Here is a 23,187-nt window from a genome sequence, read left to right as displayed (position 1 = left end):
TCTCATGTAAATGAAAAATAAGCCTACTGTATTTTTAAGTCTCCTTACTTTCCTTCTACTAAGAGGTGTACTTGATTATGCAGTCTTGTGGTTAACATCACGTCACCTCTTCCTTTCCGCACTTTGAGTAGCATTCAATTCTCCCCGAGTCACCCATAGACATGTCATTGAACCCTTCAACAATTTGAAAAACAGAATGTAACTGATGGATGAAGACTAGACTGGACCATTCGCATGAAACAGCAATGATCCTTTCAAGTAAGTGAGTTATTTGTTCATTAAGAGGGGGAGACAATAAATTAAATCTGAAAATCAAGCAAAGACCGAGGGCTAATACTTAACACGTCACCTTAAGAACAGAATAAACAGTAGCACTGCGGAACTAATAATGTCTAATAACGATGAATACCAATAGCATGTGCCGGTGCTCTTAATGCAACGCAAAATATAGAGATCACAAGAGTGTTTTAAAGTTTTTTTTTTCATAGCTAATCTGTCAAAAAAATACATAGAAATACCACCTTTCAAGTCACAGATAGGGCATGTCATTCACAAATACAGGACAACCCCCAGAGTCAAGTGCATATAGCAGTATGGAATGAGTAGCGGTTATAATTCCACACCGTAAAGTTAAAAAAAGAAAGCACAACTGTTATTAATACTTTTCAGCTCAGAATTAGCCTCTACCCATTCCTGTCCACTGACAGAGCTCCCCATTAGAATCTCTTCACACGCAGAAACATGTCCAGAAAATTGTGCGATTTAGAAAGAATGATTAAGCAGAGTCTGATTTTAAGTGAGGAAGATTGCGTTCCAAATTTTGACATTCTAAAGTTTTCCTTGTATTCAGTTTTTGAAGATTAGCATAAATTAACTGTGCTTTAGCATTGGATTGATATTAAGTTAATTTATAAATTTATCATTACTTCACTTAACTGATGTGATGAGCAGAACAAACATGTTATTGAAGTGAAAGAGTTAAGGTTTCTAAAAGCAAGGCATTTGTATGATCTTTGCTATATGAAATGTGTCAGGCAAAATAAGAAACATGACTATGTTAGCAGTAGCAGTCATGCATATTGAAATGCCTATTGTGTTTGTTTTTACCACAAAAAAGGCATGTAACCAACTGAAGTTAGTGTCAAACAATAGATTTCAGGTAGTGTTTCCTGTTTTTTGTTCCTCTCATATCAAAAGAAAATTGTCTTTAGCAACCATAATACTTATTCATAATACAAGCTTCACCACTGGTTAACAAAATCCAAATAGGTCTACAAAAAAGGTCTATTTTTAAATGACAAATTCTTTAAATAAATGTTTGGGATCCCTTTAAGGCAGTTTTTCTCATATATGTTTTACTTTTTTGACAGCTAGAGTGTCTAAAATCTTTTCACCAAAAAGGTGGTGAATTTGATTTGGACAAAAATAAATCACCACAGGACCATTCCAATCTCCGACACAAAGCTGGAAAATAACTCTTTACCTTTAAAAAAGCATTTTGAAGGTCAGTGGAATAAGGAAAAAAAAATCTGTTCTGCAAATCCTCACCAAGGCTCAACATACAGAAAGGTGATCTTGAGCCAAAGCAATAAAAAAGAAAAAAAAACACTCCAGGCAACACTGAATTCATTACTTGAAACATACGGTGCCTCCTGGGCATCTCGTATGATGTTCACAGCATGCTCTGATCTTTAAGTAATTAAAATGTGAACAACATACAGTCAATGTGTACACATTTTGGAAACATTTGTCAATAACAAAACATTTAGTTCTAGAATGTAATAAGAAGTAAGAAGAATAAAATGGACCATTTTAGGAGGAGAGACCCAAGGGATATACTTGCTCATAGACAATATGAGTTGCACCTTTCTGCTGTTCACTTATGAAAGACTGTCTTAATGTTTGATCAAATAGCACATAAGTATACACAGTATCAGTGACAACAAGGGAGTCAATATTTTTTATTAAAGCAAATATGAAGCAAACAAATATTTTGAACTATCCATGCCAATCAAATCATAACTTAATTGAAGGATTTCAAAGTTGAATTTGTTATATTGAGCTTTCCACGTCTTTCATTGGAAGATGTCAGACTGTATAATGTATCCTAACATGACAATATCTTCAGATTCCATCACTAAATATTTAAATCACCACCATATCAACCTTTAATCTGAAATGACCTCAGACAACAGTATGACATTATAGCCTATATAAAAATATATTTTAAGATTTATAGTTTTGGGGCTTGGGTGGGAATGAGTTTGAAATTATATTCCAACAACAAAGACTCTTCTCATATTTAAAATACTGTATAGTTTCTCTAAGCCAATGCTGATGGTAACACGAGAGTTTTAAATCTTTATTTTTTCAAATCTTTATTCATACTGTATGTTAAACTCCAAATTACATTTTTTGAAAAGGATATGACACATATTGTGATGGATGTTGTACTGTAAACTGTATTGTATTCATCTGTTCTGAAATATGTTCACAATAATACCACTCTATACACAAGGTTTACAACCTTAATTGCAATAATAAGCAGAAATGTCCCGTTCAAGATATGTTTTTGAGTGTTCTTATGTTTGCTTAATTTTTCATTATGTTTGTTTGCAGTATTCAGAAATTCTAAACCCTTTAATGGCCTTTAAGGATTATAAACTGTTGAATTCTTACCTAAGGACTAACGCTTCGGAATCAATTATTAATTTGGTTTATAGGCCTTATAAATTCTTTAACTATAAATTGTAATTAAAATAAAATATGACAGAATACATGGTGAGTTACTATAAGCAAGTCAATGCAGAGCAAAAAACAGCATTTTTTCACCACTAAAACTATTGTGCTAATGTAATGAACACCATCATATTTTATTGTTGTGATAATATGTTTCTCTATTTAAGTTGTACATTGGGATTAAGGTAGTGACATTTATTGGTAGAAATCATCACCTACAGTAGATATATAATTCCTGAGGTGATATGTATGTCTACATCTGTCATCTGAATGTACAGGCTCAGGATTTTCAGTGGTTAGACTTACAGTATATTACTAATTATTTCTTAGGTCCTTGTTGCCAACTAATAGAAAAGCAAATAGCTTTATTGAAGCAGAAGAGTTAAAGATGAAGAATGGAGTACAGCTGCATTAAAATAGCAAATACTAAGGGCTGAGAATATTCCAACAGAGCTGGGTATATTTAGTATCTTATAGATTTTTGCACTCAGTATTTAAAATGATCTTTTGGGCACATTTCTTCGTCGACACAAAATAAGATGGAGAACATAAACATGCAGTTAGTGAGTGCAGTTTTGTGGTCTGAAACACACATGTAAGCCACAAGTGTGGAAACTTCACAATGTACAGTGGCCAGTTAACCTGCAACAACATTGCAATTGATCCCTTCGGTGTTTTCTTTTTATTGCGTTTGAGAATTCAGTATGCACCAACAGTCCCACAACAGAGTAGGGCAGGTGGAGAAGTGAAAAACTTCTTGCTTTGTTCAATGAAGGGTGGAAAGAAAGGCCAGATTGCACAAGTCTGGAGTAAGCATTGCTTCTTTGCAGCACTGGTGCCCTCAGATAGATTCCTGGGGTGCTATCTGCATGGATTTTTTTTATTTTTTGCACGATCATGTTGGTCTCCGCTGTGTGCTTCAGTTTTCTCCCACAGTCCAAAGACTGGTACAATAGGTTAACTGGCATCTGTAAATTGGCCCTGGCCCTGTGTTGAAATGGCATCCTTTCCAGGGTGTATCCCACTTTGCACTTAATGCTTGCTGGTACTAATACCTCAGCATCTTAGAACCCCTGTTACAGTACTTTGAACTGAATGAACGGTTATTGAAAGTGATGTGATGATTTCCTATAGGTTAGTCTGAGGGTTTGGTTCACAGGAGATTATATGATACTTGAACTTAAACTTGAACTTTATTGCCATATGTAACTGGTACTGGTACAATGGAATTCTTACTTACAGAAAGTCTCTCGATTGTAAAACAAGTGTAAAAAACAAGACAAAGTGCAAACAGTGCATCGAGACAATGTACAAACAAACAATAGACAATGTGCAAGTAAACATGTAGACAGTTTGAATGTAAACAATACAGACGTGTAAACAATGACTGGAGATGTGCAATAGATAAAAAATCATAAAGAGGTAGATGGTGATGGTGTAGGTGTGGTCCGAGGGGGATGGCTAAATGTGTTCGCCAGTCTCACTGCTTGTGGATAGAAGCTATTGAAGAATCTAGTGGTAAGTGTCCGTATGCTCTTATATGTCTTGCCTGAGGGCAGTGGGGTGAAGAGCTCATGCCCGGGGTGGTGACTGTCCTCTGTGATGGCCAGAATTCTACCACGGCAGCGGTCCTCATAGAGCTGTTTAATCTCAGTGAGACCGCAGCCGATGATCTTCTGGGCCATATTGACCATTCTCTGCAGTGCCTTTCTTTCTCGCGAAGAGGTGTTGCAATACCACACGGTGATCCCATTGGTGAGGACGCTCTCGATGGTGCAGCGGTAGAGGTTCACCAACAGATGTATTGGCATCCCCCATCGCTTGAGGCACCGCAAGAAATAAAGGCGCTGCTGAGCCTTCTTCATGATAGAGTCAGTGTTCACAGTCCAGGTTAGATCTTTAGAGATGTGAATTCCCAAAAACCTAAAGCTGGTGACTGTTTCCACTTCCGTTCCATCAATACTGAGTGGGCTGTGAGTGTGTGGCCTGTGTCTCCGAAAGTCCACTATTAGCTCTTTCGTTTTCTTTATGTTCAAGTCCAGGTTATTGCTATGACACCACCTAAGCAGCTGTACAACTTCATTTTCATACATTTTTGTCATTAGCAAAGACGATGCAAAGGCTGCAGAAAATCATTGGAAAAGCCAGTTTTTATGCTTTTATTTTCTTTCTTTCTGCTTAAGCTCTCATTTTGTTCATGGTTTGACTCACTGTATCATCTGGGCACAGAGCATGGGTCATTCAGGAAGTGTGGGCTTTCTGCTCTTTGTTTCGCACCTAGACTGATGCGAGCAGCTTCCTGTCAAACATAATATTCCATTACATGCGTCGTAGTATAGATCACAGATGATGAAGCGTAGGTCGTCTTATCCGGGTCAATGCAGCGTCAGTCTATTTATAGGTACTGTATATGAAAACCGTTGATAAAATACAAGTCAAATGCCTACAAAATATGAATTCCTCATTCAGTGTCAGACACTTTGTGTTGAAATATTGACCCGCACAAGCTCTTTCAAGACAAATGTATTTTCATCCTCCACAATTTACTACTAAAAAAGTCTAATCTTCTTTTTAAAGGGCTTTTCACTTTTGCAATTGGAGAAAGTACTGCAAATTATGAATCATACAACAGATATTTATTTGAAACCAGAATACAAAACAAAAACGAGAAGTCGAGTGTAATCCGAGGGAATACACTAGGTTTCGAAACATTGGTCTGGAAAATGGTCAGGGCGAATATGACAACATTTAGTGACGACAGCAATTTCCCGAAGACCTGCATGACAGGCCTAATAAAGTCCTGGTTTGTAAACCATGTGACTTCATTTGATCACATGAGATTTTTATGACATCTGCAGTATGAAGGCTAAGGCAAGATAAGGAAAGACACTGAGATTTAAAAGGACATAAACGTACATTTGTTGAAAATGTGTTTACTAAAACAGAAGCTGCAATTACAACACATTCATCTCAATTTTAGGTTCTATTTCTCATTGCCAAATTAGCTATCCTGCAAACTTTGAGAATCTCAAAATTCTCAATTTATTATTCTCAAATTCTTGATCATCTAAGCATGGATATAGAAATATGTAGCACGGGTATATAGCATTGCAAATGAAAACAGGTCATTTACTGATGTATTGTGGCATTGTGTGATAAACTTCGCTTATCATATTTTTTAAACAATATTTACAAAAATATCGTTTCTTTAGAGTAGTATTTACAGTACATATTGTGGAGTAAACAGTCTCTACAATATTTACTGGAGGTGCATGCATTTTTCAACTTTAGGATGAAAATGCTATTAAATCAAATGAAATTAATAATAATTTTAATATTACTGTATGTGGTACATATGAATTTTCAGTGAACCAATTTAATTAATTAAATACACATACTCACTGTATGTCCAAGGCTAGTCCAGTTTTATTTCATACTGTATAGTGCCATTCTGATAATCTCAAAGCTGTTTTCAAAAAAATAATCAAGAGACAGGTGTACACAAATTATTATAGTAGATTCATCGAAATTCCGTCAGAGTATAACATTGATTTTTATTTTTAATTTTGTAAAATCTGAAATGGGCTGGATGAACATTCCACACACTTAGAGCAACAGAACAGAAAGCAAGATTACCGAGTTCGGAGATTTGTGTAGGTGTGAGCAGTTTAATGGTGTAGTCAGGAGTCAAACAGCTCAAGCCCTTAAAGGTGAGCAGCAATATTTTGATTTTTTTTTCGAACTTCTCATGGACCCAGATTAAAGCATCTGACGCATTTGGTATAGGACAAAAAGCATGTGATTTATGAAAAATGTTCAGGTCTGGTTGGTATCTGAGCAGCTGAGGTCTGAACATTACGTACCTTGTTGAGAATGTTTGAATACACCAACGAGCACTGCATTGCAATAATCAAACTTTGCCTTCCCCTTCCTTTAAGAAAAACAAAACTCTCAGTGAAGAGGTGGATCTTTATTACACACAGAAAGGAAATCTGGCAGGTCTCAGATCTGTGGAGGTGTGATCTGGTTTTGATAATCTTTCTTTTTCCACTGAGAAACCGAGAATTTGAATAAAATATCTTAGTAGAAGCACAAACACCAAATTTAACTCAACGGCAGGGTCTCCTCAACATCTTTGTCGACCTGTATTTTCTTAAAAGCAATGAAGCAAATCAGCAAGGATTTGTGAATTTTGCTTTTCAGGGATACAGCCACCATCCCTTGTCCTGGAAAGACATGGGGTTTGGGGTTTTTCATTCCAGCCAAAGCTCTCAGTTACTCCTTTACGCCGCTCGTTGGCTTTATTAATGCAAACTTCATTCACTGATCCAGGAGGCTGATACAAACTGATAGACTGGGCTTCTGCGGGACTGGCCTATACTGCTACATCAACACAAATAGCTGTTTGCAAAACATACAGACACACATATAAACTAAAAAGAAACAACTGCTGAAACAATAATGAAAGTCATTAATTGAATTTTGGAAGGGATGACTATGACAAGTCCATCTCACACAGTGGCGTCTAATCACCATTGTCACCAAACCAGCTACATAACCTGAGCTCAAACGTCTCCCTTCGCATTTTACTCAAGTATTCCTCCTCCACCCTATCTCCAGCTTGCAGCTACCCCTTGGTTCACTCAGTCTGAATGGAGTTCGAGTCTCGTAGTCTTATGGCCAGGAGGATACCCAGTAACCAAGCAGGTTAAGCCAAACCTTTCCCACCAAGTCAGCGCAGCTCATTACTGGCTGTGAGCTAGATGTCTTAAGAAGTCTGGTCCAGCTTCTACCTCCAGGCAATGAGACTGCTAAATAGCCAACCTGCAGCTCCTTTAGCAAATCACCCATAATGGCTACATGGACATACAGTTTTCATTGTATTCATCATACTGCACTACTTGGACATGACATAATGCATATACCATGGACACATAGCAGCTCTATTCATATTGAGTATTGTCTGAGTTTATTTTATTCAATTTCTAATGTACTATTATGTATTATTATGTAACCTTCTTTTGTAACTTTAATTTTGTGATTTTTACTCCCCCGGTGAGCTTGTTGAAAAGATATTTCATTGCCAGCAACTACTGCTGCATGCTGTATTGTTGTGCATTTGATGAATAAACTTTGATTTGATTTGATTTGATTTGAAGTGTTCCAAACAATCACAAAGCATTCAATCCTTGGATATCATTGTCCCCAGTGAAGCATCACGAAGGGGATATACTGTAGTTTAAATGTTTCTTACTATACAATAAAAGAACCCGCATTATATTAATCTGAAAAAATACATTTTCCACAGTTGTTTTCCAAGTCATTTGGCAGGGCACACACTTTTTGTAACCGAAATTGGTGGAAAATACTGTAGAGAAACCACTGGGTGCCTTTATTTTTGTGAACTGCTTTGTTTAGGAGAACAATATAAGAATATCACACAAAAGAACCATCGGATGTTCTCTCTAGTCCCTTCCCCCCCTTCCACAAAATCCTCCTTAGGGGTACATGCCTTTCAGAACATAAGAAAAACAGACAATAAACAAAAATCTCATATTCTTTTTGGTCATAAATTAATACATTTGTACAGGAGAATCTGAAATAATGTAGAAAATTAATAAATATTGGGATAATCATATCTGCATCATCAAAACTCTAATAGGTAGATAGAATAGAAAAGATCAAATGTTTATAAAATGAATATTTTATAAAGTAATTTCAGATTTTTATTGAAATATCCAAAAACTTGGACTATTTCTCACTTTTGTTGCTTTTGGCTAGGACATTGAAATAATGCTGAATACGGGAATATCAGTAAAACTGTGATGTGTGGTAACACTATGGATGAAAAGCATGTATCAAAACCTATGGCTAAACATTGTGTTTGAATGAAATCTGTCTTTAAAAAATGTATTTATAAGCAGCCTAAATATAGTGCACATATTTTAGTTTTAAATGCTCATTTTTGCTTAAAAAATCTATTAAAATTATTAAAACAGCAGCTCTTCTTAATGTAATTTCGTAAAATGCAACTTAAATCCTAAATGCAGTCCAATATATAGATTAACATATTTGTTTTAAACATACAGTATACAGTATTGTGTGTTTATATGTGCTTCTGCCCTTTTGCTATAATAAATGATAAAACTTCTTCTACTATTATTCCTATAGAAGAGAGTTATCCTACACCCAACACCTGTAGATATACTAACTCACAACAACTTTCAATTCTTTTAATGGGAAATGCAGAACAATGAACACATTAATCTCTTCTGTGTATCAGTGCACTGTAGAATATCAATTTACAGTTAGAAGAATTATAAAACATCTCATCTTTTGAATAATGTGGAAAGATGTTAAATCTGTCACACTAAGAATATACTTTAGGATTACAGGAAACAATTAAATTAAGTGAACCTTTCTTAGAATATGTTTTATTATCTTTCTTTTATAGACCACTCCATTCAGTCAGTCTTCTGTTGTTGCTGTTCAGTGCAAAAAAGGTAAGGAGAACTTTATACAGTAACTGTTGAAAAAAAAAGCTGGAGAAAAAACCTTGATAGTTTTTAGTAATGAAATATCTCTGTCCAGTAGAGAAATTACAACTCAGATGAGCCTGGAGAACGAAACAAGTATGATGCGGAATCAGTCTCGGTATGAAATTCAGACATATCCTACAACCTCTCATACGGTAAGCATTTCAAAGTTGAAATGAGTTTTTTGGTTGTAATTGTGCTTTTATCTTTCACAGTTGTGTTTTTTGGCAAAAAGTGGTGCAATGTACATTATAATATTCAGCATGGATCAAGGTCCACAACCAGTGAAACTAGAGCCATGCCCCCGTGTTAATTATACAGGCTTTCATTTATCCGTTATTATGTTTTTTCAGCCTGTTAACATTTTTCCTATTTATATTTTATCATTTAGTTTTGTAAAAACTCCACCAGCAGAAACAAAAATCAAATACCAGAACTAGACAATTTCCCCTTTTCTCATGCCTCTTCCCTGCCATCTCCACCCACAGCAGCAACCCAGACTTTGATCTGCAACTATGATAGAGATAAAGAATGTATAAAATATAGAGAAACTAAAACAAGATTTTTTTAAAGAGAAGTGCTGATTCAGTTTTCTATTTATCATTGTTGTGTTATAAAAACGCTAAATTGTAACAAATGTCTGGTACCTGTATTTTTAAAAAATATGTATCTATTTTGAATTCATACATGAGTCAAGGTACTCTTTGGTTAATAGGAAAATATTTAAATTTAATTAATATGGTGGTTGCTCTTTAAAGCAACTCTTTCCACCACCTGCACAGTTTGACTTTATAATTCAGTTTATGTGTCTTTTCCCACTCTGTTTTTCCTATTATTCAATAATTTTATGGTACTGTATAAAAAGTACAGCTTTCAGTTCTGCTTTTATAAAATGCATTTTATTAACAAGCTACTGTTCTGAATATACACAGTATCTGAATTACAAAGCTATATCAAGGGTTTCGTTAATGTGCATTATGTAAGGTACAGTATGCCCACTCCTTTCACTTTAAAACCAAGCCAAATTTCTGCTAGAAGCACCCTGGAAAAATGTTAGATTCATGTTGAACAATGTAAAGAAAAACAAAGGAATCTGTAAACTGAAAAGAAAAGGTCATGACCAAAATTCAGAGTGTGCAACAGGTTAAATTTTCAAATACAGTCTACATTCTCTGCTAGACCAATTTTGTTCTCTTATTGTTTCTCTTGAAATTTTGACGACATGATTGTGGCTGCTTTCAGAATTCAGAAGAGCATCAACAAAAGTCATCCTTACAGTTTAGATCTTCAAAGTTCAGATGAAACAAATGGAAACTAATAACTTTCATTTAGTATTTGAAATGTATTCTTCTTTATCTGGCAAGACTTTGACGTCTGGGACATATTTACCCGGTTCTAATGTTGAAGTGAGGCTTCAGGAATCCTTTAATAGATACAAACCTTTTTTGTCCAGGCCTAGATTTCACTGCAAGAAATACATGTCAAAATACATAGGGCTTTCAGCATTCTGGTTGAGGTTCATGAAAATTTCTGTAGAGAAAACCACATCATGACTCTAAAAACGTACTGCTTTGGAAGTTGGTCACTTTCTTGACCTCAGCAGAAGTATGCAAGTGCACAAAGCCTTAGAGAACAATTCTAGTGCCTGTTTTGCAAAAGCCACAAAACCTGTGCTGAACTGAACAAGATGTGGTCAGTTTTCTGTAGAGCATTCACACAGCATTGTAATGGCGCCCTCTTAAGTGTGCAGTATTTACAATTTGCAACTCTACAAAGTGTTTTCTACAAGAAAGAGTGGCTCGCACTGGAGCCTATATAGGAAAAGCCATTTATCTGTCATTTCAAGTCTTATTTGTTTTAAGCACAGCAGGGTGCTGGAGAAAGCTGGGTTTGGGGAGGTCACTTCTCTGTGCTTGCTCATGCATGATCAGTCTGTTAACGAGGAACAGAAGTTAAGAGTATCATCTGCAGAGAACAAATGGAAGTGCTCTAAAGTAATGCAAAAGAAGTCTATGTGATTGAAAAATGGGGTTAATTTATAACTGATTAATGAATTTGTATAATAGGTTTTTGTACTGCTGTTGCATCATATATTAAATGTTTATATCACACAGTCTGGAAAACAGACAGATAGCTTGAGCTGTGCAAAGAGGTACTGTTTTGTGACAAGTTGGGACAATTGCAAGTCCTCGTTTTTCTTTTCTTTCAGTCACACAGCTCCAAGAGAAAGCCTCCTCCTCCACCCCCCACAGAGGACGGCACAGAGACAGTCAGCGTAATTGCAATGTATGACTTTTTAGCCAAAGAGCAAACTGACTTAACACTAAAGCAAGGCGAAGAGTATACCATCATTCACAAACAGGACCAGCACTGGTGGAAAGCCAGAGACAAAAATGGGTGAGGTCAAGTGCAGGTTATCTCCTACCCTTCTGCATTTCAAATTGTGTCTAACATCAGTGGAAATCAAAATGAATTTCATTTGTATTTAATTTAATGTACTTTTTGGCACTTTCCCTTTTCAAGGAATGAAGGATTCATCCCCAGCAATTATGTTACAGAGAAAAATAATATGCAGGCACATCAGTAAGTAGGTCTAATGAATCTCATTACATTCAAAACAAGGGTGTGCTCTTTCAATCACCACTGAAACATTGGTTCTTTGTTTCTGCGTGCTAGGTGGTACTGTAAAAACTTAACAAGAGCAAAGGCAGAACAACTTCTTCGGTATGAGGTAGGCAAACAGTAACAACATTTAACCATAAGTTTTTCACGGACATATTAGCTAGCATTGTACGGCACCCAAATCAGAAGCTCAAAATAAATGGGGCTGTCAGGTTTTACTGTTTATTCCTACCAAAACTACTTGTTTTCAAATATCTCAAACCAAGCAAAAAAAAAATCAGGGAAAGTAGCATGAAATTAGATTCATTTTATGCTGCACAGGAAAAAGAAAAATCATCTCACTAACTGGTGTGTTGCTTTGAAAGGTTAATTGCTCTGCACCTGCAGGGAAGTCTGAAAACCTGATTTCCTCTTTTCTAGGCAAAGGAAGGTGCGTTCGTTGTTCGAGACTCAAGTCAGTTGGGTAGCTACACAGTATCTGTTTATACCAAAGCTGTGAGGTAAGAGCCTTATCTTAGTTATTAACCAACCACATAACTCTTACTAGTTTGTAACTCCCCACAAAACAAGCAATAAGATGTAAAATTAGATGTAATTTTCTGAATTTTCTAAAGTTTCAGAATAAAAGGTGGGAAGATGATTATTACATTACACTGCAAAAAATATAATTGTGTCTACCTTCACATAACACTTAAAAACACAAATATTGCCATAAAAGATTTTTCCATTCAAATGAATATGTTTTGTATTCTTTGGAGACCGTTGAATCTTACTTTGTGGGGTGTTCCTCTTGACCAATTTACACTCACCACTGTCTTGCAGAGTTAAATGTTGGCATATTGCTCATTATTATTAGTAATAGTAGTAGTAATGTATTACTTTCAATACATTTCGCAGCATAACTCTTTTTCATCCATCACTTTTTTAACCACTTCATCCAATTCAGGGTTACAGGGAGCTGGTGCCTATTTTGGCAAGCAACAGCCACATAGCAGGATACACCCTGGGCACGACACCAGTCCATCGCAGGGCACACAACGACACAAACACAGATACAGACGCACTCACACCAGGGCCAGTATTCCCAGAAGCCAGTTTATCTACCAGTAGGTCTTTGGACTGTGGGTACAAACTGCACACAGTACAAACTGCACACAGACAGCACCCCAGGTCTGGAATTGAATCCAGGGTGCCAGCACTGTGAGACAGCTATGCTAACCACTGCAACACCATGCCACCCAACTCTGTTTCAACTTGGTTTATATTTTTTTGCTTTCCTAAAGCTTTATGAAACAATTAAATGTTATGGATAAATGATGTGCAGACAGAAGGGGGAATGACATTGCGCTAAATACCCTCATTTAGCATATTCACAGTTATGTTTAAACCCTTTGCATTCTGAAACCCAGCTCTGGAACAGAGTGAATACTTATTTCTCATATTTTCCTTCTGTTGAAAGCTGAAACTAATTTTCAAAAGCAAACGGTGTAGTTAAAGCTTCAAAATCTGAATTTGTAAAGCTTTGAGTTGAAATAGTCAACAGAAGCCACCAATGCATTCCTGTACTAGGTTTGGGAAACGCTGAAAAAGATTAAACTGCCACCACAGTTTGTGACAACATTAAAAAATGAGCCATCAACAGTGGGAACTATTATAAGATAACATCCATCCATAAATCGCTTATTCCTCAGTGAGAGCACAACATCTTGGGAACAGATGGGTGTTAAGCTCAGACTGATATATTTCTTACTTGCTTTTCTTATAAAACTGAGGTGGGAAAAAACTTCAGCCATTTTTACCTGAGAGTGGTAGGGAAACCTTTCACACATTAAATGGAAACTTAAAATGTTTATTGTATGTACAGGAGGTCAGAATCCTGGAGAATGTGATCCTACTGTTTATCCCATTATTCACAACACACTGGTTTCTGCTGTTCCCAAGCTGATGAACTGAAAGGGATGAGGTCATAGTTTGGTCTGTGTTCCTAATGCACATGATCATCATTTAATTAATTTTCATGTTATTCACAATTCGTTATTGGCATTCTACCTTTTTATTTTTTGCTCTTAAAATGCATAGTTACGTTCTTAATACTGCATGCTTTAATAAAAAAAATATTTTTTTCTTTATAGCTCAAAAGACAGTGCAATAAGGCATTATCAGATTAAGCAGAATTCCTCGGGGCAGTTTTTTCTGGCAGAGAAACACGTTTTCGATTCAATACCCGAAGTAATTCATTATCATCAGCACAATGCAGCAGGTAAATGCGTACACTTTTTAGAGATTTTAATATTACATTTTATTTCCATCTCCGTGGTCCAGCATGAACTATTTTACAATGTCTGGCTAGCCTTCCACAGATTTCACAGTTTGCATTTTAGTATTTTTCCCTATCATTTTGATGACTCCCCAAGAATTGTTAAATGTTATTGCCAATACAGTACAACAGCTGCGCAGTAGTTTTAAGATTCTATGTTCTAAAATTCTCATTTAATTCCTGGTCCCGAACTTCATTTTTCAAATGAATTCTATAATATGATAAACACTTTATTGTCTGGTTTCTCAGCAATTCATTCTGCATCCAAACAGCTATGGTTTACACACAGAGGGACTTATAAAAACACACAAACAGTATAAATAAACATTTCCAAATAAAAAATAAATATAACATTATCTAAAAGACATTCACTTATACAGTACAAAGTCATTACACACCACTCTGACAGGAATCCACTTAGATTACCAGAATCTGTAAGTTTACTACCCCACAATCATCATAATAAATTAATTTTTGCACATAATAAGTAATTGCAATTGCCCATGAATCAATAGTCCTTTATTGTGAACTGATTTGTTGATTTAGTTTGATTGAATGTGGGATAGAGGAATTCCTCATTTTTTATATCTACATTGAAGAACTCTAAAAGGTTCATTTGAAGGCATCGGGTGGTACTCTTTGTGCAGAACATGTGATACACAGTGTGCATGAGAACAAACACATGCCCAAGGGGTTTCTGCAAAAGGATGTGCACCACCAGCTAGACTACGTCACTGTCTTCAGTCAGCTAAAAAAATGAGGGCTTGTTGATTTTATCTGTTTTTTTTTCTGCATGTAGTTTTGTAGCACTCCGCAATAAATGCAGTTGAGATGTGTAATATTGCATTTATGTATCATCACAACCACATTTTACACATTTTTTGCATGCACATTTTACTGTATGCAAAAAAGAATGTCAAGATGACTGATACTAATACTTTGGTTATTATTATATAGTTCTTTAAAGTTAAGATTTTATGTTTTTAATAATACTGACAATTACACTCGTACAAAAATATTTGCTTTGTTCTGGAACAACTGACTCCATACAGGTATGTCATCTATGAAGAATTCGTTTTACAGGAAATAGTGCGGACACTATAGGGAGGGGACAGTGTGGAAACACAGGACGAAATGTAACTAAAGTATACAGGATTTGTTTTCCATTAGATTTTACTTAACAAGTGTTAACAGGTGTTCTTTTCATGTATTTGCTTTAGAAAGATGTGCTGTATAGTTTAAATTTAACGAGACTTTGGACTGTGGAAATAACCTGGAGCACCCAGCAAAATCCCACAGGAACATGGAGAGAACATATTGTACAAACTCTAAATGGATAAAACCTCAGGAACTGAACCCGGTGCCATTGCATTGAGAAGCAGCAGAGATAACTACTGCAAATGTTTAACATGATGTGTTGTCTTATTTATATGAAACTAAGCTTTCTGTAACTTTTTTAAAAAGGAATAGCTGGGAAAATCATTTTTTCTGTTGCAGGCCTCATCACAAGACTTCGATATCCAGTTGGGCCCATGGGCAAGTGTGTGCCAGCAACCGCGGGATTCAGCCATGGTGAGTACATGTCATCCTACCAAGAACTGCATTTTTGTAGATGTTACCATTCATCATTGACATTCATTTCAGGAGATTTCTGATCTTTGAAATGAAACAAGTAATGCAGTAAAAACCTTAGCACGTACTGTACTGTATTTGAAAAGATTTGACCGACAACAATTTCAAAGTTTGTGGATGTAAGAAACAATACATTCAACCAAAAATGCCTCTTTCCATGTACTTTTTTTGTTCATATAGTTTTCTGTTTGTAGCAAGACACTGTAATTACAAGACAAAACTGGATTGCACGAATTGTATCTAATTACCACGGAAATATTATATTAAATTGTTGTAGTGTTTTACTTCCGGGCTGGTTATGTCATATCAAGATTATTAGACCACTGAGGGTTCATGATGTTGCTTCATATCAGAAAGCCTAGAGTCGATGAAGCTGAGCCCTAAGCTGAGTTATAGTAATAATTATTGCTTAATGTTTTGTGTTTTTGCTGTTGATAATGTTCTTTTGTCAATGGACACAAATGGCAAATGAAATAAATGTAAAATTCAATGTTTGTTTTTTTCAGAAAAATGGGAGATAAACCCCTCAGAGCTATCTTTCATGAAGGAACTAGGGAGTGGGCAATTTGGACTGGTCCGTTTAGGAAAGTGGCGTGCACTTCTTAAAGTGGCCATCAAGACTATCAATGAAGGGTCAATGTCAGAAGAAGATTTCATTGAAGAAGCCAAGGTCATGACGTAAGTTAAAGATATTATCTTGAGAATGAAGGAAGACTTATTTTTATTTTTGCTGTTATATTTTTTTGTCTTGTTTCTTGTTTTATTGACATGTTTTGTCTGATTCCTTTGATTTTGTTTCTCAAATTCAAGTTCAAGTCTATTGTCATTATACTCATACACATGTACAGTATATGGTATAACGCAATGCTATTTAGCTAGCTCTTAGACGATAAGTAGTACAAAACAAAACAACAATACAATTGTATAATGAAAGACAGAGACAACAGGCAGTGTGCAAAAACAACAACAGGTAATGTACAAAACAACAAAAGGTAACAGGTAATGTGCAAAACAACATCAGATGTGCAAAAACATGCATCAACAGAATGAAATAAAAGGATAGAAAATTATTATTATGGGGAGTGAGCTTTTTGACATGTAAGGTAGAGGTAGATTTCAATGTGAGGTTCAGATCATAGGTGAGAGGTGAGAGGTGAGAGGTTTCTGGTTATCAGGTTACATAATTTCATTAGGAGCAATGCCTTTATGCCAGGTAATGCCCTTAAAATAACATAGTAACAGTATTAATTAATATACCTTTCCATTATTAAGACCTACTGAACATTTTTAAGGTAAAAGGTTGAAATTAGTTTTTTCTTGTTTGTACTGCACTCAGTGTGAAGGGATGTGAAATACAGTAATGTGTCACTCTGCATTGCTCTTTGATCCACTGCAGCAAAACAATTTGAATCCACCTTCATAACAAGACTGCATATTCTATTTGGAAAACCCACAATCTTTAGGCATCGACAGAGATGTGAATGAGCATAAGTATCATGGTGTTTTTATTTGTTTAGTTATTAAAATTGTACTACTGTACTTTTTGACACCATAAAGCAGTGTTTAGAAAGTTGGGAAGGGTTATTGACAAAATAAATACAATTTAACAAGCGACATTTATTTCATTTAACAAAATGTAGAATTGAATAACTTTGTGGAAAACATTGTTTCAGCTGTAGGGTGACAATGCATACATTGACTCTGTAACTATACATACAACGCAAAAGTGTGCTTTGTGTTCAAAAACAGTATTCAAGTACTTCCTTCCTCTGAGAAACATACATCAGTGAGTGAGCTGTGATGTTTATCATAGGTATAAAGTGCTTCAGTGTTAACAACAGAGAGTAGAGACTAAAAGACCCACCCCATGCTAACACAAGAATACTGGGCCACTAATTTTACACTAATTTTAATGTAGTAGGCCAGACCAGCTACTCACCTTGAAAAATTGAAATGGGCTAAAAATTGTTGCCATAGAAATGATATTTTCTTTGTGTTTACCCTCAGTTAGTTCTCTGAAAATAAAAGTGCTGCATTGAAGACCCATATATTTTAAGAAAAGTATTACTATGACAGAAAGCAAAACATATTTTTTATCACTCACCGTGTAGGAGTCATGATGCAAATTTGCAGAATGTATCTCTTTATGGTTACCAGTGCCCTACTTACAATTTTCCTCTGACTCTCCACATGCAGTCGCAAAGGGAAAATATGTTGTAGGTGTGATGACAAGTAAAAATCTAAATGGCAAATATCACACTTCACAGAGCAGTCTTCCTGAGGTCACCCCTGCACTGTACCTTTAGGTGACCACTTCCTGTAGAGTGGTCTTCAGCTGTTTCTCACCCCCGTTTCCTTCCAGCTGCTGCAGAAATGCACATTTTGTGCCTCAGGTTGCATTTTCAAGAATCGCTTCAATAATAACCAATGACAAAACATACAGTATATACAAGTAGAAAACAAGGCAATTTTCTTATTGATAAAACAAACTCAACATTAAATTGGCTAGAGCTGGATTAACCCTGACGAGTTAAAGTCGTGCATCTCCATAGTCGTGTAATCACAATTCTTCTTTCAGTTTAGTTATGTTAAGGTTATTTTGCACCTAGAGGAAATCAGACTATATTGTAGGAGGTAAAGTGAGACATTAAACCCAATGCTCGGCTGCCTTGGATCCATGGAAACCTGGTCATTAAGGATTCGATGGCACTGAATGAAAGAGTAGGGGTGTTAATGTCAGTATCCTGATAAAATACCACTCTGGGCTTGTACAATCCACTCTACCTAAAGTTCCCTTTTATTTTAACTGGTGAGGGAAGCTCTCACTTCTAGATTGATGGGCTAAATAATGAGGCTGTTGGTGCTGTTTGTCACCCAGGTACAGGTAGGTGCAGCACTTTCATGACGGGCAATGTCTTCTTCTTCTAAGATGTAAAGGGCTTTGAGACCTTTTGAGATGAAAACCACTGTATCAATGCCATGAATTATTATACTTTCCTGCACCTACTGTAGTTTTGAAGTACTTCAGGTGTGTTACAGACAACATTCCTGAAGCTAATGGATTTTTTCTTTTGACAGAAAGATGTCCCACCCCAAGCTAGTACAGCTGTATGGAGTATGTTTCAAGGAGAGGCCTATTTGCATAGTGACAGAGTTTTTGGAAAATGGATGCCTGCTTAATTACCTTCGGCAGAGAACTGCCACCTTCCATAAGGATACATTACTGGCTATGTGTCAGGATGTGTGCGAAGGGATGGAGTATCTTGAGAGCCAAAATTTCATCCACAGAGACCTGGTAAGCACTTGTAAGAACAAGAAAGGTTACAGAGGAGGCCATTTTAATCCCTCTTTATTCAGCATTTTTAATTGTGTTTCAAAATGACAAGTTAAAGGTAAAACAGACTACAATGTCTTTAAAAGCCTCAGTAACAAATACTTTGTGTCAAAAAACTGAACTCTTAACAAAACTTTTTGCTTTAAGGGCTCACCACAGCTCTGCTCCACATGAGAGTTAATTATATATTCACTATGAATACATAATAAAAATTTCTCAGTGCTCATGGAACATTAGTTAAAATGCAAATGAACAAATGAATATTTACCAGTTCTCTTTTGTTTTCTGAAACAGGCTGCAAGAAACTGTTTAGTCAGTGACAAGCATGTGGTGAAAGTATGTGATTTTGGAATGACAAGGTAGGCTGTTGTTTTCTAAAACCAACAACGATTAGAAAATTACTGACAAGTATTGCCAACAGATTGTCCTTTGAATGCAAAAAGAACCGTATTCATGTGCACAGCTATTGGGTGTCCAACCTTAAGCACTTTAGAAATGAATATAATAATATGTAGAATTTAAACTAGCTGAAAAAAAAGATTGTGCTTTTTAAGTTTTCAGGTAATCAGTGCTAGTATTTTTGGGAAATATTTTTTTATTGTGTGTCATTTTTGTGATAGCTAAAATGCTGAAGTGTTCCAACTGGCAGAACGTATGCATTTGAGCTGTTCTTTTTGGTTTATCTTAACTAGATCTTTGATAATGAGACATTTCATGATAGATTTAAAATTCACTTTGACAGAGCACATCAATATAGTGTGTTTTGAACACGTGAGAAATAAAAGCTACTAATGATTTATTTCAATATCTAATCTCCAGGTATGTTCTTGACAATCAGTATATTAGCTCTACTGGTTCCAAGTTCCCTGTTAAGTGGTCTCCACCAGAAGTGTTTCATTTCAACAAATACAGCAACAAATCTGATGTATGGTCATTTGGTAAGTCAACTTCCTGATTGTCTGCATTGTTCTCAGCGGGGGTTTATATAAAAAAACCTTACTCTGAAACCTTGTCGTGCATTAATGGATTTTTCTTGGGTTCCAAAACATGTTATATTTTCCTCAACATTATTATCTTCTGACCTACAGTAACTCACCTGGTGACAAAGAAGATTAAATTATGCATTGCAGTTATGTTTACCAAAGGTAGTTGTGGCACATCACAACAATGGTACATCTGTTCTGTAGTGTTTGGATTCTTTACCTTCTTCCTTTCTGCCCTTATAAATGTAATTTGTAGGCGAAGGGTTGCCTTGTAAAGCACTGTACAAGCTGGCCACTTGAAAAGAAGAAATGAAAAAACACGCAGGACCGTAATTGTCTTAAAATACAGTATAATTACACTGTGTTTCACTCAAGTCAGAGAAATGAGTGAGTAACAAATTCAACATAATTGCCTTTGCCTTTTCCCCTGTTGTTTTTTTATTATTCCTCAAAAATAACTATATGATTATAATACTGTTTGTACATAAAGGAGAGCCCTATTCTAGGCAGGGCTCCATTGTTGTTATGCTGCACCATTTACTTCACTGTTGTTGTGCAGTGAATGGCAATTCAAAAGAATTCTTCCTCTGAAATAGTCACAAAGGATGGCTTCCAATTTATTTTCTTCATGTTTCATAACAGAATTAAAAGAACCATATTTGAGTTATGCCTGTACTTACACTGTAAATGACTGTGGGAGAAGGCCTATATACTGTACAGTATGGACTCAAGTAAACAGTAGCAATAAGCATAACAGAAAGATTTACAGATTGGATAATGCTTACAAAAATCCAAAAATGTTATATAGTATTTTTAATAACATTGCATAAGGACAAAACATTTTTGTCATAATGAATTTAAGTCCAGAAAACATGAGAGTCACATTTATTCAAAAGTATTCCTTTAAATAAATTTAAATAAAAACAAATCTACTGTACAGTAATGTACTCTTTGGATGGCCACAGATCCCTCCAAAGCTATTTAGGTTTGGGTAACTCTGAAGGTTTCCTGTTTCCCTGGGGTATAAATGTAGGTTGATATATTTTTTATAGGTGTACTCATGTGGGAGATTTTCACTGAAGGAAAAACACCTTTTGAAAACAAGCCGAACCCAGTGGTTGTGGAAGAGATCACTCAGGGACAAAGGCTCTACCGACCTCACAAGGCCTCGCTCCCAGTGTATGAACTCATGTACTGCTGCTGGCACGAGGTGATTGGATTTTATGTTATATTAAAATAATCACAACATTTTCCCAGAAAAAAAATAATGCAAACTCACTTTCACTTTAGTGCATATTTTGAGCACAGGATGAGTTAAATCATTGAGGTTACTGTAGCCTATGATGATTTCTATCTTAAGATTTAATTTGCTCCTTTCTAAACTTTTTTCTCAGTGTTCCGTTTCCACATTAACTCCTGCCGGTCTCACATCTTTGAGAATGGGTACTGAATTCTCTGAGAATACACCCCAGAGGAGTGAAGCTGTAGGTAGTGTTGTGTTACTTGTGAGGGTGTTAACATTTTCCTAATTCACCTACTTATAACTTAGAAATAACCGTCTACACCAGTGAAAGTGGCCAGTGATCAAATAAAATAGAGATCCACACTTCTTGGGTTAGTGAAATGATTAAAAATGTTCCAAAGATTAGAATACTACAGTATAATTAAATCGGAATCTGATTTACATCATATACTTCTCTATTCCTTAAACAATGAATTGTATAAATGTGAACTGACTAATGATCAATAAAATATTTTTGTTGCCTTTTCAGAAACCTGAAGGTAGACCCCTTTTTTCTGAGTTGCTTCAGGACATTAAGGGAATTGCAGAGATGGAGTAGGATGGGATGTATCATGTATCATCCACACAAGGCATTAATGTGAACTATTATTCATATTCCCCTTCAACTGTGATACTGCTGTGGTGGATCCAAATAGATTGAAAAAAATATCTAAATAACTGAACTATCATACAAGTACAGCAGATTGCTTCAAACTGTGAAAAGGACTTTATTTGACAAAAAAATAGAAACTGCAGGCTTTGTAATATCTAGAGAATCCATTTGACAGATATATTTTAATTGTGATGAAAACTAAAAACCTGATGTAATACTGAAGCATAATTGTAACTGCAGGTATATTATTGAATTATAAATGTACCAACAGAATTACGCAAACATATTCCATGTATTACCTGCTGTATATCATAGAATTTTGTACATTATTGTAATATTTACTTACTGTATATATAAAATATGTCAATTAAGCTGACAAACATACTTTTGCTTACTTAAGGAAATGCAAAAAGGACCAGTTTTTATTTAACTGAAAGAAACATCACATGTAAAAATCAAACAATGTTTGATCCTGAATCATCAAATGATGTAGAAAATTATGTTAATGTATATCAGTTCCAGCTTACTTTATGTAACCTTCCATCGGAACCAGTGTGAGAACTTTGTATTACATATTGTAAAACCTTATTGCATGATGAAGAGGTGAAGATAATATACTCTTTAAAAAAGAGGTACATCTTTATCTTGCATTCATAAAGTGGATTTTTGACATCCCAAAACACCTTCCAGAACAATTTCTGTCTGAATTAATGGCAGTCCTGCTCAAATTGTTAGCTTTTTCCTCTGGGTGTTTGATATTACTGTATAGTCATTAAAGCCAGGACAATGCATCCGACAAAGATATTAGCTTTTAGCAAAAGAAAATAGCTGAAAGCTTTAATTACATTTTTAAAAATATGTGTAATTGATTCTCATAGCATATTAAGAGTAATAATTATAATGGATTGGATTACCTCTAAAATCCATATACGACTTTCACACCATTGTTCTATGTGCAATAATTGAATTTGATTTTTGAGATTTTTTAAATATTTATTTTCATTATTTTCATGCAGCTGTATGCAGTATAGTTTTACAACTTTAAATCTTTATCCCCTAAGGCGGGTCCTTGGAGATGGTGTATGTTTTATAACTTAATTTGAATAATAATAAAATTATCTCGCTCCAA

General features: G+C 35.5%; 1 protein-coding gene across 6 annotated transcripts; it reads left to right on the top strand.

The window, feature by feature from the left end:
• The first annotated feature begins 114 nt into the window (after window positions 1-114).
• txk (TXK tyrosine kinase) lies at window positions 115-23,187 on the top strand. Of its 6 annotated transcripts, none has more exons than XM_088626659.1 (16): window positions 125-258; window positions 1,371-1,504; window positions 9,194-9,242; window positions 9,334-9,430; window positions 11,485-11,672; window positions 11,799-11,858; window positions 11,952-12,006; window positions 12,318-12,397; window positions 14,030-14,157; window positions 15,712-15,786; window positions 16,353-16,524; window positions 18,925-19,141; window positions 19,475-19,539; window positions 20,000-20,118; window positions 21,216-21,373; window positions 21,936-23,187. In XM_088626659.1, the coding sequence occupies exons 4-16, from the start codon at window positions 9,350-9,352 to the stop codon at window positions 22,002-22,004; spliced, it is 1,467 nt and encodes a 488-aa protein (XP_088482785.1). In that variant the 5' UTR covers window positions 125-258; window positions 1,371-1,504; window positions 9,194-9,242; window positions 9,334-9,349; the 3' UTR covers window positions 22,005-23,187. The 6 variants fall into 6 exon arrangements, 5 of the variants coding, with proteins under 5 accessions (XP_088482804.1, XP_088482776.1, XP_088482767.1 ...); XM_088626668.1 differs by having other exon boundaries at window positions 9,331-9,430; XR_015935512.1 differs by lacking the exons at window positions 1,371-1,504; window positions 21,936-23,187 and adding an exon at window positions 20,420-20,550 and having other exon boundaries at window positions 115-258; window positions 9,331-9,430; window positions 21,216-21,351.

This window comes from Lepisosteus platostomus, chromosome 1 (assembly GCF_059453375.1).
Source record: "Lepisosteus platostomus isolate fLepPlt1 chromosome 1, fLepPlt1.hap1, whole genome shotgun sequence".
In the NCBI taxonomy this organism is placed as follows: Eukaryota; Metazoa; Chordata; class Actinopteri; order Semionotiformes; family Lepisosteidae; genus Lepisosteus; species Lepisosteus platostomus.
Note: the sequence above shows the minus strand (reverse complement) of the source record. Positions and strands in the feature narration are given on the sequence as shown.

What these genes read in the sequence shown, in the direction of transcription:
- txk (XM_088626641.1), top strand. Translation starts at nt 210, where the DNA reads ATGAAGACTAGACTGGACCATTCGCATGAAACAGCAATGATCCTTTCA. An exon ending in TGTGATTTTGGAATGACAAG is followed by an intron (nt 19,540 to 19,999) that starts GTAGGCTGTTGT and finishes TCTAATCTCCAG; the next exon opens with GTATGTTCTTGACAATCAGT. An exon ending in TGTACTGCTGCTGGCACGAG is followed by an intron (nt 21,374 to 21,935) that starts GTGATTGGATTT and finishes TTGCCTTTTCAG; the next exon opens with AAACCTGAAGGTAGACCCCT.